General features: G+C 39.7%; 1 protein-coding gene across 2 annotated transcripts in view; it reads left to right on the top strand.

Moving 5' to 3' along the window:
- Positions 1-15,420, top strand: part of si:ch73-62b13.1 (Carbohydrate sulfotransferase 1-like) — a 46,936-nt gene extending 31,516 nt beyond the window's left edge. For both annotated transcript variants that reach the window (XM_061918109.1, XM_061918110.1), the window contains exons 2-3: positions 8,141-8,308; positions 13,939-15,420. In XM_061918109.1, coding sequence (XP_061774093.1) covers positions 8,141-8,308; positions 13,939-15,080 — 1,310 coding nt within the window. In that variant the 3' untranslated portion in view covers positions 15,081-15,420. The remainder of the gene's footprint in view (positions 1-8,140; positions 8,309-13,938) is intronic.
- The last annotated feature ends 306 nt before the right edge of the window (positions 15,421-15,726 follow it).

The raw sequence follows: 15,726 nt of genomic DNA, 5'->3' as shown, positions 1-15,726 counted from the left end.
ATTTACAGCTGTGTGGGATACCTAACCCCTGTGCTGATAACTAAACACAGGCAAATACATAGCAAAATAAAAGGATTAGCAACTTCCTGCATTGCTCTGGCCCATCTGCAAATTCCTCCTTTAAGTGGGTAGGTCAACCTAAGTTCAATCTAACACCAAGTTTCCTTTCTACTTGTCTACTCAATGCACAAAACAATCATATTTGAATAAAATTAGATCACTTATTTACAATTAATCCAACAACAACAACATTGGAGGCGTGCCTAGAAGGCACTGCCTTTAGCGTCCTCTCTCACCTGAAAAGGAGACTATCATATATGTCTCTGTTGTCCATAGGTTTATCTATAACCCATAAAATAGGCAGGCATGGAGCTATTTCTCAGCATGTGTTTATTCCAGCCGGCTAGTTAATACACTGACACACAACCTCCGGATTCCCATCATGCTTTGCTTCAAAACTACGGCAAGTAGTAATGTCCAAAAACATAAAAGAAACATAGCAGAAGAACGAACAAGAGACATGGCGACGACGAGTAAGAAGTGATGAAAATGATTGGAAATTTCTGTTCATCCAGGACAGCTCGAAGGGGAAGGGGTGTGTTGCCTGCAAATTTTGTAGCTCAGACTTCTCCATTGAACACGGTGGCCGAACGGATACACTCATTCATGAACAGATTTTATATATATATATATATATATATATATATATATGTATATATATATATATATATATATACATATATATATATATATATATATATATATACGTTGGGAAGACTATGTCTCCCGGCTGGCCTGGGAACGCCTCGGGATCCCCCGGGAAGAGCTAGACGAAGTGGCTGGGGAGAGGGAAGTCTGGGTTTCCCTGCTTAGGCTGTTGCCCCCGCGACCCGACCTCGGATAAGCGGAAGATGATGGATGGATGGATATATATATATATATATATATATATATATATATATATATATATATATGTAGGTGTGGGAAAAATCACAAGACTACTTCATCTCTACAGAACTGTTTCATGAGGGGTTATATATATACTGTATATATATATGTATATATATATATATATATATATATATATATATATATATATATACATATATATATATATATATATATATATATATATATATATATATGTATATGTATATATATATATATATATATATATATATATATATATATATATATATATATATATATATATATATATATATATATATATATTATTTGTATATACCCACCCCCCCTCCCCCCCACCATCTCCCGAATTCGGAGGTCTCAAGTTTGGCAGGTATCATAGTCACCTCCAGTGTTACTTTGTGTGCAAGTTCTTAAATTAAATTTAACTTATTTGAACAATATCCAAGGTTGTGGTATTTCAGATAACTGCAATCCAGTGTGCTGTGGGGCCCTATTGTACTGAATCACACCTGAGCCATCATAAATTAATCAAATCTTTAATGGACATTGTCAGGTTCAAACATCGATGACATCTATTAGACAAGACAAAAAGCAAGGAATCAAACAGAGACAGGATTCAATTTAGCGCGTCGAGCTGTATCCTCGTACAGTGTTGTCCCACGCTCTGATGAAAGGGTTCCACGCCTCCTCCTTTATTTGGCCCTTTTCTGATTAGATAGCTGCAGCTGTTTCTAAGGGTAGGGGGTCATAAAATGCTGCCGCACTCAGTCATAAACAGTTCGAAGAAAAGGTGTCTGTCCAATAGATCAAAGAATCCGACACCTCCATGTCACATCCCATCGCACACAGTGGAGTTTTACAAGCGGCAGGCCTTTTGCTTTATAAGATCAAAGACAGCTTTTGTCTTCTTGCAGGTCAGCCTGAACTCATGGGAAAACAAGCTGTGTGATAACTTATATACAATTATTCTGACAGACATGTAAAAGTAAACAATGTGATGAAGAACATTTTACATCAATCAATCTAGGGATGTAAATATCTGGTCAGGACACACCTCACTCTCTTGCCCTCACCTTCAATGTCCATTCATTTTTGGTGACTTCATAAACCCTGGACCTCGATGTTGAGTCCGCTACACACATGGTGGACAATAACAGATACAATCTGCTTTGCCAGTCCAAAAGCATTTGCTATTTTCCGTAGTATTCCCTCGACGGTCAGGTAATACAAAGCACAAGCTACCTTTTTTTTATCACATCCACGGGAACCCGCATTCTCGTTGACTCCCCTATGACAAATGGACAACATTTTTTGGTAAGTAGAATCACAGCTGACCTGGACATTCGAAAGGGCTCTTGTATCCCAAATAGCTGCAATCTCTTTCTTTTAAGGTATTCATGTGTGATTTCCACAAGCGTCTGTACAGACGGAAGGAGAAACACGGGCATGTCTGGATGACTCGCCTCCATATCTCCTGTGGTTAACTTTGAGTTACAAAACTGCTTTATCATGAAGCTGGCTGTGGCACGTTCTCTCTGACGTCACTTCCTGTGTGGGGCGCAGTCTTTCTGGCGTCACTTCCTCTCCGAACTCAGTTTGTTAACGATCAATGAGTCCATGCAAAGCTAAGAGCCGGAGATTCAAGAAATACACAGCGCACTTACGTGAAAAATTGTCAGAAGAGTGGGACCTTAAACGATAGTTTAGTGTGGCTGAAACGGCCCTTAGGCTGAATAATTATTCGTTTAAGGGGTTCTCCAGCTTAGTGTAGACACAGCCTTAGAAGAGATTTTGCCTCTTATCCAAGTAGGCTTCATAAGTTCATCTTAATAGCCATAGATTGGTCAGATCTAGTCTACCGGCTGGTGCCAAAACCCCAAATATTTATACTCCAACACAAGGATGGTTTTGTCTTATCATACTGAGAAAAACAACTGTTGAGATGCAAATGAGCTATCCTACTGTCAATGCCAAGGACAGTCGTTGAAGTGGAATGTCCCTTTGTTACCATTTGCGGTATTGAGTGGCAGAACGAGCGCTGTGGATTTGACCACAATCAGTTTAAATTAGTCGGGATCATCCACGTTGGCATTCCATTCAGTTGTTGAACAAACGGCCCGAAAGGAGCATCTGTGACCAGAATGTTTCTAACTCCTGTTATGTGTTAGAGGCTAAATTCAAGAGTCTTTCGGGGTACAGTCGCCGATGTCCTTAAGGTCCGATAAATAAAAGCAGGAAAACTAAAAACTACAAACATGGTTGCAGGGGTGGAGACAAAGGGTTACTCAGCCTGGTTACTACAATGAATTGATTAACGTGGACCCCGACTTAAACTAGTTGAAAAAGGAGCATCTGTGACCAGAATGTTTCCAACTCCTGTTATTTATTTGGAGGCTAAATTCCAGAGTCTTTTAGGGGACAGTCGCCCATGTCCTTAAGGTCCGATAAATAAAAGCAGGAAAACTAAAAACTACAAACATGGTTGCAGGGGTGGAGACAAAGGGTTACTTTGCTTGGTTACTACAATGAATTGATTAACGTGGACCCCGACTTAAACTAGTTGAGAAAGGAGCATCTGTGACCAGAATGTTTCCAACTCCTGTTTTTTGTTGGAGGCTAAATTCCAGAGTCTTTTAGGGGACAGTTGCCTATGTCCATAAGGTCCGATATATAAAAGAAGGAAAACTAAGAATTACAAACATGGTTGCAGGGGTGGAGACAAAAGGTTACTCAGCTTGGTTACTACAATGAATTGATTAACGTGGACCCCGACTTTTAAACAAGTTGAACAAGGAGCATCTGTGACCAGAATGTTTCTAACTCCTGTTATTTGTTGGAGGCTAAATTCCAGAGTCTTTCGGGGGACAGTCGCCAATGTCCATAAGGTCCGATAAATAAAAGCAGGAAAACTAAGAATTACAAACATGGTTGCAGGGGTGGAGACAAAGGGTTACTTTGCTTGGTTACTACAATGAATTGATTAACGTGGACTTTGACTCAAACAAGTTGAAAAAGGAGCATCTGTGACCAGAATGTTTCCAACTCCTGTTTTTTGTTGGAGGCTAAATTCCAGAGTCTTTTAGGGAACAGTCGCCGATGTCCTTAAGGTCCGATAAATAAAAGCAGGAAAACTAAAAACTACAAACATGGTTGCAGGGGTGGAGACAAAGGGTTACTCAGCTTGGTTACTACAATGAATTGATTAACGTGGACCCCGACTTAAACTACTTGAAAAAGGAGCATCTGAGACCAGAATGTTTCTAACCTCTGTTATTTGTTGGAGGCTAAATTCCAGAGACTTTTAGGGGACAGTCGCCGATGTCCATAAGGTCCGATAAATAAAAGCAGGAAAACTAAAAACTACAAACATGGTTGCAGGGGTGGAGACAAAAGGGTTACTCAGCTTGGTTACTACAATGAATTGATTAACGTGGACCCCGACTTAAACTAGTTGAGAAAGGAGCATCTGTGACCAGAATGTTTCTAACCTCTGTTATTTGTTGGAGGCTAAATTCCAGAGTCTTTTAGGGGACAGTCGCCGATGTCCATAAGGTCCGATAAATAAAAGCAGGAAAACTAAAAACTACAAACATGGTTGCAGGGGTGGAGACAAAAGGGTTACTCAGCTTGGTTACTACAATGAATTGATTAACGTGGACCCCGACTTTTAAACAAGTAGAAAAAGGAGCATCTGTGACCAGAATGTTTCTAACTCCTGTTATTTGTTGGAGGCTAAATTCCAGAGTCTTTCAGGGGACAGTCGCCGATGTCCATAAGGTCCGATATATAAAAGAAGGAAAACTAAGAATTACAAACATGGTTGCAGGGGTGGAGACAAAGGGTTACTTTGCTTGGTTACTACAATGAATTGATTAATGTGGACTTTGACTTAAACAAGTTGAAAAAGGAGCATCTGTGACCAGAATGTTTCCAACTCCTGTTTTTTGTTGGAGGCTAAATTCCAGAGTCTTTCGGGGGACAGTCGCCTATGTCCATAAGGTCCGATAAATAAAAGCAGGAAACCTAAAAACTACAAACATGGTTGCAGGGGTGGAGACAAAGGGGTTACTTTGCTTGGTTACTACAATGAATTGATTAACGTGGACCCCGACTTAAACTACTTGAAAAAGGACCATCTGTGACCAGAATGTTTCTAACTCCTGTTATTGGTTGGAGGCCAAATTCCAGAGTCTTTTAGGGGACAGTTGCCTATGTCCATAAGGTCCGATATATAAAAGAAGGAAAACTAAGAATTACAAACATGGTTGCAGGGGTGGAGACAAAGGGTTACTCAGCTTGGTTACTACAATGAATTGATTAACGTGGACCCCGACTTAAACTAGTTGAAAAAGGAGGATCTGTGACCAGAATGTTTCCAACTCCTGTTATTTGTTAGAGGCTAAATTCCAGAGTCTTTCAGGGGACAGTCGCCGATATCCATAAGGTCCGATAAATAAAAGCAGGAAAACTAAAAACTACAAACATGGTTGCAGGGGTGGAGACAAAGGGTTACTCAGCTTGGTTACTACAATGAATTGATTAACGTGGACCCCGACTTAAACTAGTTGAGAAAGGAGCATCTGTGACCAGAATGTTTCCAACTCCTGTTTTTTGTTGGAGGCTAAATTCCAGAGTCTTTTAGGGGACAGTTGCCTATGTCCATAAGGTCCGATAAATAAAAGAAGGAAAACTAAGAATTACAAACATGGTTGCAGGGGTGGAGACAAAGGGTTACTCAGCTTGGTTACTACAATGAATTGATTAACGTGGACCCCGACTTTTAAACAAGTTGAAAAAGGAGCACCTGTGACCAGAATGTTTCTAACTCCTGTTATTTGTTGGAGGCCAAATTCCAGAGTCTTTCAGGGGACAGTCGCCGTTATCCATAAGGTCTGATAAATAAAAGCAGGAAAACTAAAAACCACAAACATGGTTGCAGGGGTGGAGACAAAGGGTTACTCAGCTTGGTTACTACAATGAATTGATTAACGTGGACCCCGACTTTTAAACAAGTTGAACAAGGAGCATCTGTGACCAGAATGTTTCTAACTCCTGTTATTTGTTGGAGGCTAAATTCCAGAGTTTTTCAGGGGACATACGGTCCGATAAATAAAAGAAGGAAAACTAAGAATTACAAACATGGTTGCAGGGGTGGAGACAAAGGGTTACTTTGCTTGGTTACTACAATGAATTGATTAACGTGGACCCCGACTTAAACTAGTTGAAAAAGGAGCATCTGTGACCAGAATGTTTCTAACTCCTGTTATTTGTTGGAGGCCAAATTCCAGAGTCTTTTAGGGGACAGTCGCCGATGTCCATAAGGTCCGATAAATAAAAGAAGGAAAACTAAGATTTACAAACATGGTTGCAGGGGTGGAGACAAAGGGTTACTTTGCTTGGTTACTACAATGAATTGATTAACGTGGACCCCGACTTAAACTAGTTGAGAATGGAGCATCTGTGACCAGAATGTTTCCAACTCCTGTTATTTGTTGGAGGCTAAATTCCAGAGTCTTTCGGGGGACAGTCGCCAATGTCCATAAGGTCCGATAAATAAAAGCAGGAAAACTAAAAACTACAAACATGGTTGCAGGGGTGGAGACAAAGGGTTACTTTGCTTGGTTACTACAATGAATTGATTAACGTGGACCCCGACTTAAACTAGTTGAGAAAGGAGCATCTGTGACCAGAATGTTTCCAACTCCTGTTTTTTGTTGGAGGCTAAATTCCAGAGTCTTTTAGGGGACAGTTGCCTATGTCCATAAGGTCCGATATATAAAAGAAGGAAAACTAAGAATTACAAACATGGTTGCAGGGGTGGAGACAAAGGGTTACTCAGCTTGGTTACTACAATGAATTGATTATCGTGGACTCCGACTTATAAACAAGTTGAACAAGGAGCATCTGTGACCAGAATGTTTCTAACTCCTGTTATTTGTTGGAGGCTAAATTCCAGAGTCTTTCAGGGGACAGTCGCCGATGTCCATAAGGTCCGATAAATAAAAGCAGGAAAACTAAAAATTACAAACATGGTTGCAGGGGTGGAGACAAAGGGTTACTCAGCTTGGTTACTACAACGAATTTATTAACGTGGACTCTGACTTTTAAACAAATTGAAAAAGGAGCATCTGTGACCAGAATGTTTCTAACTCCTGTTTTTTGTTGGAGGCTAAATTCCAGCGTCTTTTAGGGGACAGTCGCCTATGTCTATAAGGTCCGATAAATAAAAGAAAGAAAACTAAAAACTACAAACATTTTTGCAGAGGTGGAGACAAAGGGTTACTCAGCTTGGTTACTACCATGAATTGATTAACGTGGACCCCGACTTAAACAAGTTGAAAAACTTATTTGGGTGTTACCATTTAGTGGTCAATTGTACTGTACTGTGCAATCTACTAATAAAAGTTTCAATCAATCATTCAATCAATCACCATGAAGGAGCGTAGTGAGGAAGGGTTCATTTGCATCAAACAACTCCGCTTCCCAAGACAACTAAATTTCAAAGGGAGCCAAAACATATCTTGAAGATAGGTTTGTAGAACATAATCCATACACATTTTTGACCAAAGAACCACCATTACATGTTATGTAGAACCCAAGGGAGTGTTTTAACTGTAATACCAAAAAATTCATATTATGGCCCCTTTAAGACACGCAATCTTCTCTGCAAGACATTGGAATTGATTGATTGATTGATTGATTGAAACTTTTATTAGTAGATTGCACAGTACAGTACATATTCTGTAGAATAGACCACTAAATGGTAACACCCCAATAAGTTTTTCAACTTGTTTAAGTCGGGGTCCACGTTAATTAATTCATGGTAAAAAAAGATCATCTCTGCATGTGCTATCAAGTTTGCACATGTTTTAGCATATGCAAACCTTTACTAGCTAAGGCCCAGTGTGTTTTAGAACCTTTCAGTAGTTTGGTGTCTTAAACTCCCAGTTATATTTGTAGAAATGTCATACTTGTGTGGCTGTGCATATGTACATTTGTAAACCTGACTCCCCGACGATTTTCAATGTTTTTTAGATTTGACATCCCTAATATAAATGTAATACAAAAGATGGATTGGGATATTTCAAATGGAAAAAGCCATTAAAGATGCCCAGTACCTCATAAGTGCCCCTAAGCATGGCCCCTGAAACAAAGTAAAATCAATCAAAATGGAATCTAACATGTATGCGTTTATCTCATCAATGTGAAGGATGTAGAGCCCGAAGGTGGAGGAACGGGATGGAGTGCTCCTGGAAGACGGTGCTGCTGTTGGTGTGCGCCTCGCTGGGAGTCCAGTACACAGCCATCCGCACGCTGAGGGACTCACGGTCTGGACCGTGTCAGGGTGTCTATCAATGTCAGAACAAACATCACAGAGGTATCGCAACCGGTGTGCACATAAACCAACATTTAAGGTCAACAATACAGTGAAAAGGTTAAAGGCAAAACATTAATTTGACAAACATGTGTTCCAGTCAATGGTATAAAACAATATAAAACAGGATATTTTAAAGTAATTTCTTGAGACCTTTAACATTAAAACTGGAGCCACCATTATGATGTGCAGTGCTGTTTTTAAATTACCATAAATCTTGAACTATATTAAGTATTTCATTGGTTTCGGGTTTGTACCCAGAGCAGCCAGTCTGAAACACAGGTGTCAGGGATAGAGCCGGAAGCAGGTTTTTACAACAAAGTTCTACCGAAAAGTAACATCATATCATTTGTGTTGCGTTTTGCTTGATTGTAAAATATGTTGAAAAGAGGAGCGACGTTCATATATTGTTAATATTCAGTGGTATATCGTTCATAGTTAATATTACATATTCCAAATTTTTTAATTTCGTGCACCTTCGGGTGTCTCATTCAGTAAAAAAAAGTAAAATTCCATTCTGTTTTTTTGAGGTGGTTTGTTATAACGTTTTTAACATTCTAGCAGGCATTATTGTGAGCTTTTGGATAGTGTTCCTGAAAAAAGGGACCCTAGCACACATACTGTACAGCAGATTTTTACACATATGTAAACTGTATATATATATATATATATATATATATACATACATATACGTACACTCTGGACAAGTTGCCACCTCATTGCAGGGCCAACACAGATAGACAGACAACACACACACACACACACACACACACACACACACACACACACACACACACACATATATATATATATATATACATATATACATATATATATATATATATATATATATATATATATATATATATATATATATATATATATATATATATATATATGTATATATATATATATATGTGTGTGTGTATATACATATATATATATATATATATATATATATATATATATATATATATATATATATATATATATATATATATATATATATATATAACAGAGGCTATTTCCTCCCTACAGGCAAGGGGGTGAAAATCCCCTGAAGAGCAGGGAAACCTGTGAAACAGGCTTGTAGGGATGAAATAGCCTCTGTTTTTTCCTGACCTAACGTATATTCCGCTGTATCCTAGTATTGAGCACTGTATGCCGGGTAAACTACAAAAACCCTGTCTATATATATATATATATATATATATATATATATATATATATATATATATATATATATATATATATATATATATATATATATATATATATATATATATATATATACATATATATACATATACATTTATATGAATGTATATACAGTAAATGTATATATATATACATATATATATAAGTATGTATATATATATATACATACACATTTATATAAATGTATATATACAGTATATGTATATATATACATATATACAGTATATGTATATATATACATATATATACATATACATTAATATATATGTATATATATACATATATATACATATACATTTATACATATATATATACAGTATATGTACATATATATATGCAATATATGTATATATGTATGTGTATATATATATATATATACATATAAATTCATAAATATGTATATATACAGTATATGTATATATATATACAATATATGTATATATGTATGTGTATATATATATATATATAGATACATATATATATATATATATATATATATATATATATATATATATATATATATATATATATATATATATATATATATATATATATATATATATATATATATATATGCACCCCCCGCGACCCAAAAGGGACAAGCAGTAGATGGATGGATGGATATGTTCTGCAGTGAGGGGTTTTTTTTTTTATACGCAAACAGAGCCTTTTTTTCCTTCTCAATGTGGCCCCCGAGACCAAATAATTGTCCAATCCCGGTATTAAAGAAAGAAAATTCCGTGAAGGCACTGGTAGAACCACAACAGAACCACACCGAGACGTAGGAAAACATACCATAAACCAGAGGAATTCCCAAGTAAAGGTGTGGAGAGAGAAATTCGAAATACGTGATGGGTTTTACAATCATCCAGCAATTTATCTTCATTAATCCTCTATAATACTGTGGTTGTTACCGGCTGGCACGGAGGCCCCGTGTTTCAAAGTAACACCCCCATTTGCAATCAACTCCTCATCAGTAGTAATTACATGTTAGCTCGTTGCGCTATATATAGAGATTTGCCATTGTAAAAAGAAGACAAGCTTTCTCTGAAAGACTCGTACTGTAATGCCTTGTTGTGTCGTTCACATTCTGGAATGTCATGAGGAACTTGTACTCGCTTTTATTATTATTGTGCGGACTAATTGCTGTGGAATCACCTCGATCAACAAGTTAAATGTATGCACAGAAGGAAGACAATTTTATTTTGATAAATCTTTATAATTTGCTCACTTAAAACATTTAATCCTCCGTTATAACTTGAGAAGAATATTATTATGTACAAAACCCAAAACCAGTGAAGTTTGCACGTTGTGTAAATCGTAAATAAAAACAGAATACAATGATTTGCAAATCCTTTTCAACTTATATAAACTGTAAAGACAACATATTTAATGTTTGAACCGAGAAACGTAATTTATTTTTGCAAATAATCATTAACTTGGAATTTAATGGCAGCAACACATTGCAAAAAAGTTGGCACTTCCAAAATTCCTTGCAATTTTTGTTCTTAAACTGTTTGACGATTTGTTCACAAAGTGGTGACTCTCGCCTTATCCTTGTTTGGGAATGACTGAGCATTTCATGGAAGCTGCTTTTAAACCCAATCATGGCACCCACCTGTTCCCAATTAGCCTGTTCACCTGTGGGATGTTCAGTAAAAGTGTTTGATGAGCATTCATCGACTTTCTCAGTCTTTTTTGCCACTTGGGCCAGGGTTTTTGAAACCTGTTGCAGGCATCAAATTCCAAACGAGCTAATATTTGCACAAAATAACAAAAGTTTACCAGTTCGTACATTAAGTATCTGGTCTATTCAATTGAATATAGGCTGAACAGGATTTGCAAATCACTGTATTGTGTTTTTATTACGATTTACACAACGTGCAAACTTAACTGGTTTTGGGTTTGTACTTAACAAGTTTTAGTGCTGGTAATGCTGCTAATAAAGTCCATTCAGTAGATCCGATCAAACCTTCACCAGTAGATTATCAGATATGGGCTGTGGTTTCTCTTTTCAAAAAAGCACTCCTTAACCTTAACCACAGTATTTGCACGTACTGGGAAGGATAGTGGTTGTCTAATCTTATAAGCACTTAATGCATCGTTTAATTTATTTAGCCCCTACAGGGAGCTTGAGAAAGCATTGGAGTTTACCACACCATAAAGATCAGGTGTGTTTTATGGACTGGGGAGACGTTATTCAGCAGTGTTCCTTTTGGTATCCTGTTTGTGGTGTTGGTGGAATCTATTTTCAGCAGATTCCAGAAGATACCACAATCTTTATATCACAGGACGTGGTTCTAGGTGTGTTTGCTGTAATGAAATCACTGTATGGTGACCCGAGAGCTCTCCATTCTCGGTTTTACTTACTTACATACCTCCAAGTGGTCTCCCTGGTGAGTTCTTCTCTTCCATCAAAGGGGAGACTAGGGACCCATCACAACTGGCCTAGGAATAACATTTAAGAGAGCTGGGAAAGATTGTCAGGGAGTGAGCTTTTCTTGTTGTGACCGTGTACTTAGTGTAAGGAAAGTGGATATTGGGCCGAGATTGGTTTGATGTTATAAACTGCCCTTCAGATTTTTATTAGCCAGGGAAAATGTAATTAAATAAAATCTAATCTAGCATATCAATCAAAAGTTTGGACACACATTATAATTAATAGCATGAGCAAGTGTCCCCAGACTTTGCTGTGGATAGTGCTAATTCACTGCAATTGTTATTTCAACGCAGCACCCATCCATCCCATCCATCTTCTTCCGCTTATCCGATGTCGGGTCGCGGGGGCAGCAGCCTAAGCAGGGAAGCCCAGACTTCCCTCTCCCCAGCCACTTCGTCTAGCTCTTCCCGGGGGATCCCGAGGCGTTCCCAGGCCAGCCGGGAGACATAGTCTTCCCAACGTGTCCTGGGTCTTCCCCGTGGCCTCCTACCGGTTGGACGTGCCCTAAACACCTCCCTCGGGAGGCGTTCGGGTGGCATCCTGACCAAATGCCCGAACCACCTCATCTGGCTCCTCTCGATGTGAAGGAGCAGCGGCTTTACTTTGAGTTCCTCCCGGATGGCAGAGCTTCTCACCCTATCTCTAAGGGAGAGCCCCGCCACACGGCGGAGGAAACTCATTTGGGCCGCTTGTACCCGTGATCTTGTCCTTTCGGTCATGACCCAAAGCTCATGACCATAGGTGAGGATGGGAACGTAGATCGACCGGTAAATTGAGAGCTTTGCCTTCCGGCTCAGCTCCTTCTTCACCACAACGGATCGGTACAACGTCCGCATTACTGAAGACGCCGCACCGATCCGCCTGTCGATCTCACGATCCACTCTTCCCCCACTCGTGAACAAGACTCCTAGGTACTTGAACTCCTCCACTTGGGGCAGGGTCTCCTCCCCAACCCGGAGATGGCACTCCACCCTTTTCCAGGAGAGAACCATGGACTCGGATTTGGAGGTGCTGATTCTCATTCCGGCCACTTCACACTCGGCTGCGAACCGATCCAACGCAGCACGCTCTTCACACGTCTACGTCCCAGCACTGAGCGCTGGGACGTAGACGCTTCGCGGTGTCTCGACTGGGTGAGCAGGTGTCGGACACCTCAGTCACCTTGGACGTATCCTCGCTCATCCATGCGGACTGGACACTGGCCGAGAGTGGAGTCGGCTGTCTTGGTTGCTTTGTTGGGTCTGCTCCTGTCTCTGGCCATGCTCCCTCCTCCCCAGCGGAAAATGGCGTGGAACACCGCAGAGGCCACCACAGTGGATATGTTTATTTTACTTTTTATTCATAGATGTATGTAGAAGTGTCTGGTTGTATCTGCTGCTTTAATGTCTTTAATGTCCTCTGTGTTCTTTGATGTTTGATGTGTCCCTCTTACACACATGTAAGAGGGATGTGTACTATGGCTATGAGGTTTTTTTTTGTTTTTTTTTGTCCCTTGGCTTCAGTCTGCACCCCCACTCCAGGGCCCAGGCTAAGACCGATTTTTCATTTTTTATTTTATTTTAATCTTCTATTCTTTTCGCCCCCCTCCCCCCCTGTTTACCTGTATGTCATCTTTTTTGTAAGGGGCGCTAGAAGCCGGCAGACCCGTCAGCGATCCTGTTCTGTCTCCCTGTAATGTTTGTCTGATCTTGAATGGGATTGTGCTGAAAATTGTAATTTTCCTGAAGGAATAAATAAAGTACTATCTAATCTAATCTAATCTAATATGAAAGAAACTACTGATCCTCACATAAACAAGCACTTTGGCAAAAGAGGCACGAAAAAAATTCCCTCTGGTAGAAAGGATTTTTGAATAGAACCACACAAGGAGGTGGCCATCTGCCTCATCCACAAACATAATCATAAAGGATAGAAGGATTGAGGATCAAGCGTCACCTGTTCGGACTTTAACATGTTCAATGTTTTCTCCTCAAAGAATCCAATTGGAGAACTCTGTGCGATGACAGCTGGACGTCCACGGAGGCACCTCGGAAGCACATCCTGTTGTTTGCCACGACTCGCAGTGGTTCCTCCTTCACCGGTCAGCTCCTCAACCAGCACCCTGAGATCTTTTACATGTTTGAACCGCTTTACCACGTCCAGCAGGCCTTCACCAACTCCAGTGGTAGACTGCGTCGCGGCTTAGACCGCCGGGCCCTCCTGGGCGCATACAGAGACCTCCTGCTCAACCTGTACAACTGCGACCTTCACTTCATAGAGAGTTACATCCGCCCTGAGCCCCAGGACCATGTCACCAATTTTTTATTTCGCAGAAGCTCGAGTCATGCGCTTTGTTCTCCGCCGGTGTGCATGGAAGGAGCAGATGGACAAGTACTTGAGCCACCTGAAGAAACATGGTGTACCAAAAAGTGTGGGGCACTGAACCTCACCTTAGCTTCAACAACGTGTCTATCGAGAGGTCACATAGCCATAAAGACTGTTCGGATCCCTGAGGTGGGGGACCTGCGAACTTTAGTTGAAGATCCACGCCTAGACCTTAAAATCATTCACCTGGTGAGGGACCCTAGAGCCATTCTGGCCTCACGCATGATGGCATTTTCGGATCAGTTTCGCGCTTGGAAAATATGGAATGCTACAGGACGGCAGCCCCGGTATGTGGATCTATCGCAGATAACAAGCACCTGTAAGGACATGGTGGCCTCTGCAGAAACGGGCCTGCAGAAACCAGTTTGGCTGCAGGGACGCTACCTCTTGGTGAGATACGAGGACCTGGCATTCAACCCGCAGCACAAAGCCACAGAGATTTACCAGTTTCTTGGGCTGGAGACAGAGGACAGGGTTCAGGCATGGATTACAAAGAACACCAACAGTAATTTGTCTTCCCCATCAGAATGGAATTACAGATACTCCACCACCAGAGATTCCAGGGTGACAGCTGAGAGCTGGAGGCTTCGTCTCGGCTTTGACATTGTCAGAACTGTGCAGAATCTGTGTAACAAAACATTGGCCCTGTTGGGGTATAAACTTGTTCAATCCGCAGCCCAACTTAGAAACTTGTCTCACAGTCTAGTAGAAACCAGACGAAACCTCGAAACATTCCAACCCAGCCTATCTTGAACATGAGGGCAATCAGTTATTGGGTCGAGCATTGTCAGAGTAAAATGCTGTAAGTTATTTTATTGATTGTCAAGGCAGACAATTTCTTGGCGTTTTTTGTACATTGATTTTAATCATTGATTTGTTCATTTATAATTGGCTCGGTGGTTGAATACCATGTTCATGATTGTAAGTTATTTTTTTATGTATTATAATATTGTTATAAATTATACAATAATTATTTATTATTCCCACATAACTTTATGTTTTATTGCTGTTTTGGGGCATTACTTATTCAATACTTTAAAGCAGGGGTGCCCACACTTTTTCTGCAGGCGAGCTACTTTTCAATTGACCAACTCGAGGGGATCTACCTCATTTATATATATCATTTATATTTATTTATTTATGAAAGAGACATTTATGTAAACAGGTTAAATGTGTTTAATGATAATACAAGCATGTGTAACACATATAGATGTCTTTCTTTCACGAAGACAAGAATATAAGTTGGTGTATTACCTGATTCTGATGACTTGCATTGATTGGAATCAGACAGTAATGATGATAACGCCCACATTTTCAAATGGAGGAGAAAAAAATGTGTCCTTTCTGTACAATACCACATGAAAGTGGTTGGTTTTTGGCATCTAATTCATCCAGCTTC

Source organism: Nerophis ophidion, linkage group LG12 (genome assembly GCF_033978795.1).
Source record: "Nerophis ophidion isolate RoL-2023_Sa linkage group LG12, RoL_Noph_v1.0, whole genome shotgun sequence".
Lineage (NCBI taxonomy): Eukaryota > Metazoa > Chordata > Actinopteri > Syngnathiformes > Syngnathidae > Nerophis > Nerophis ophidion.
The sequence above is the reverse complement of the archived record's forward strand: the minus strand, read 5'-3'. Positions and strand labels throughout refer to the sequence as shown.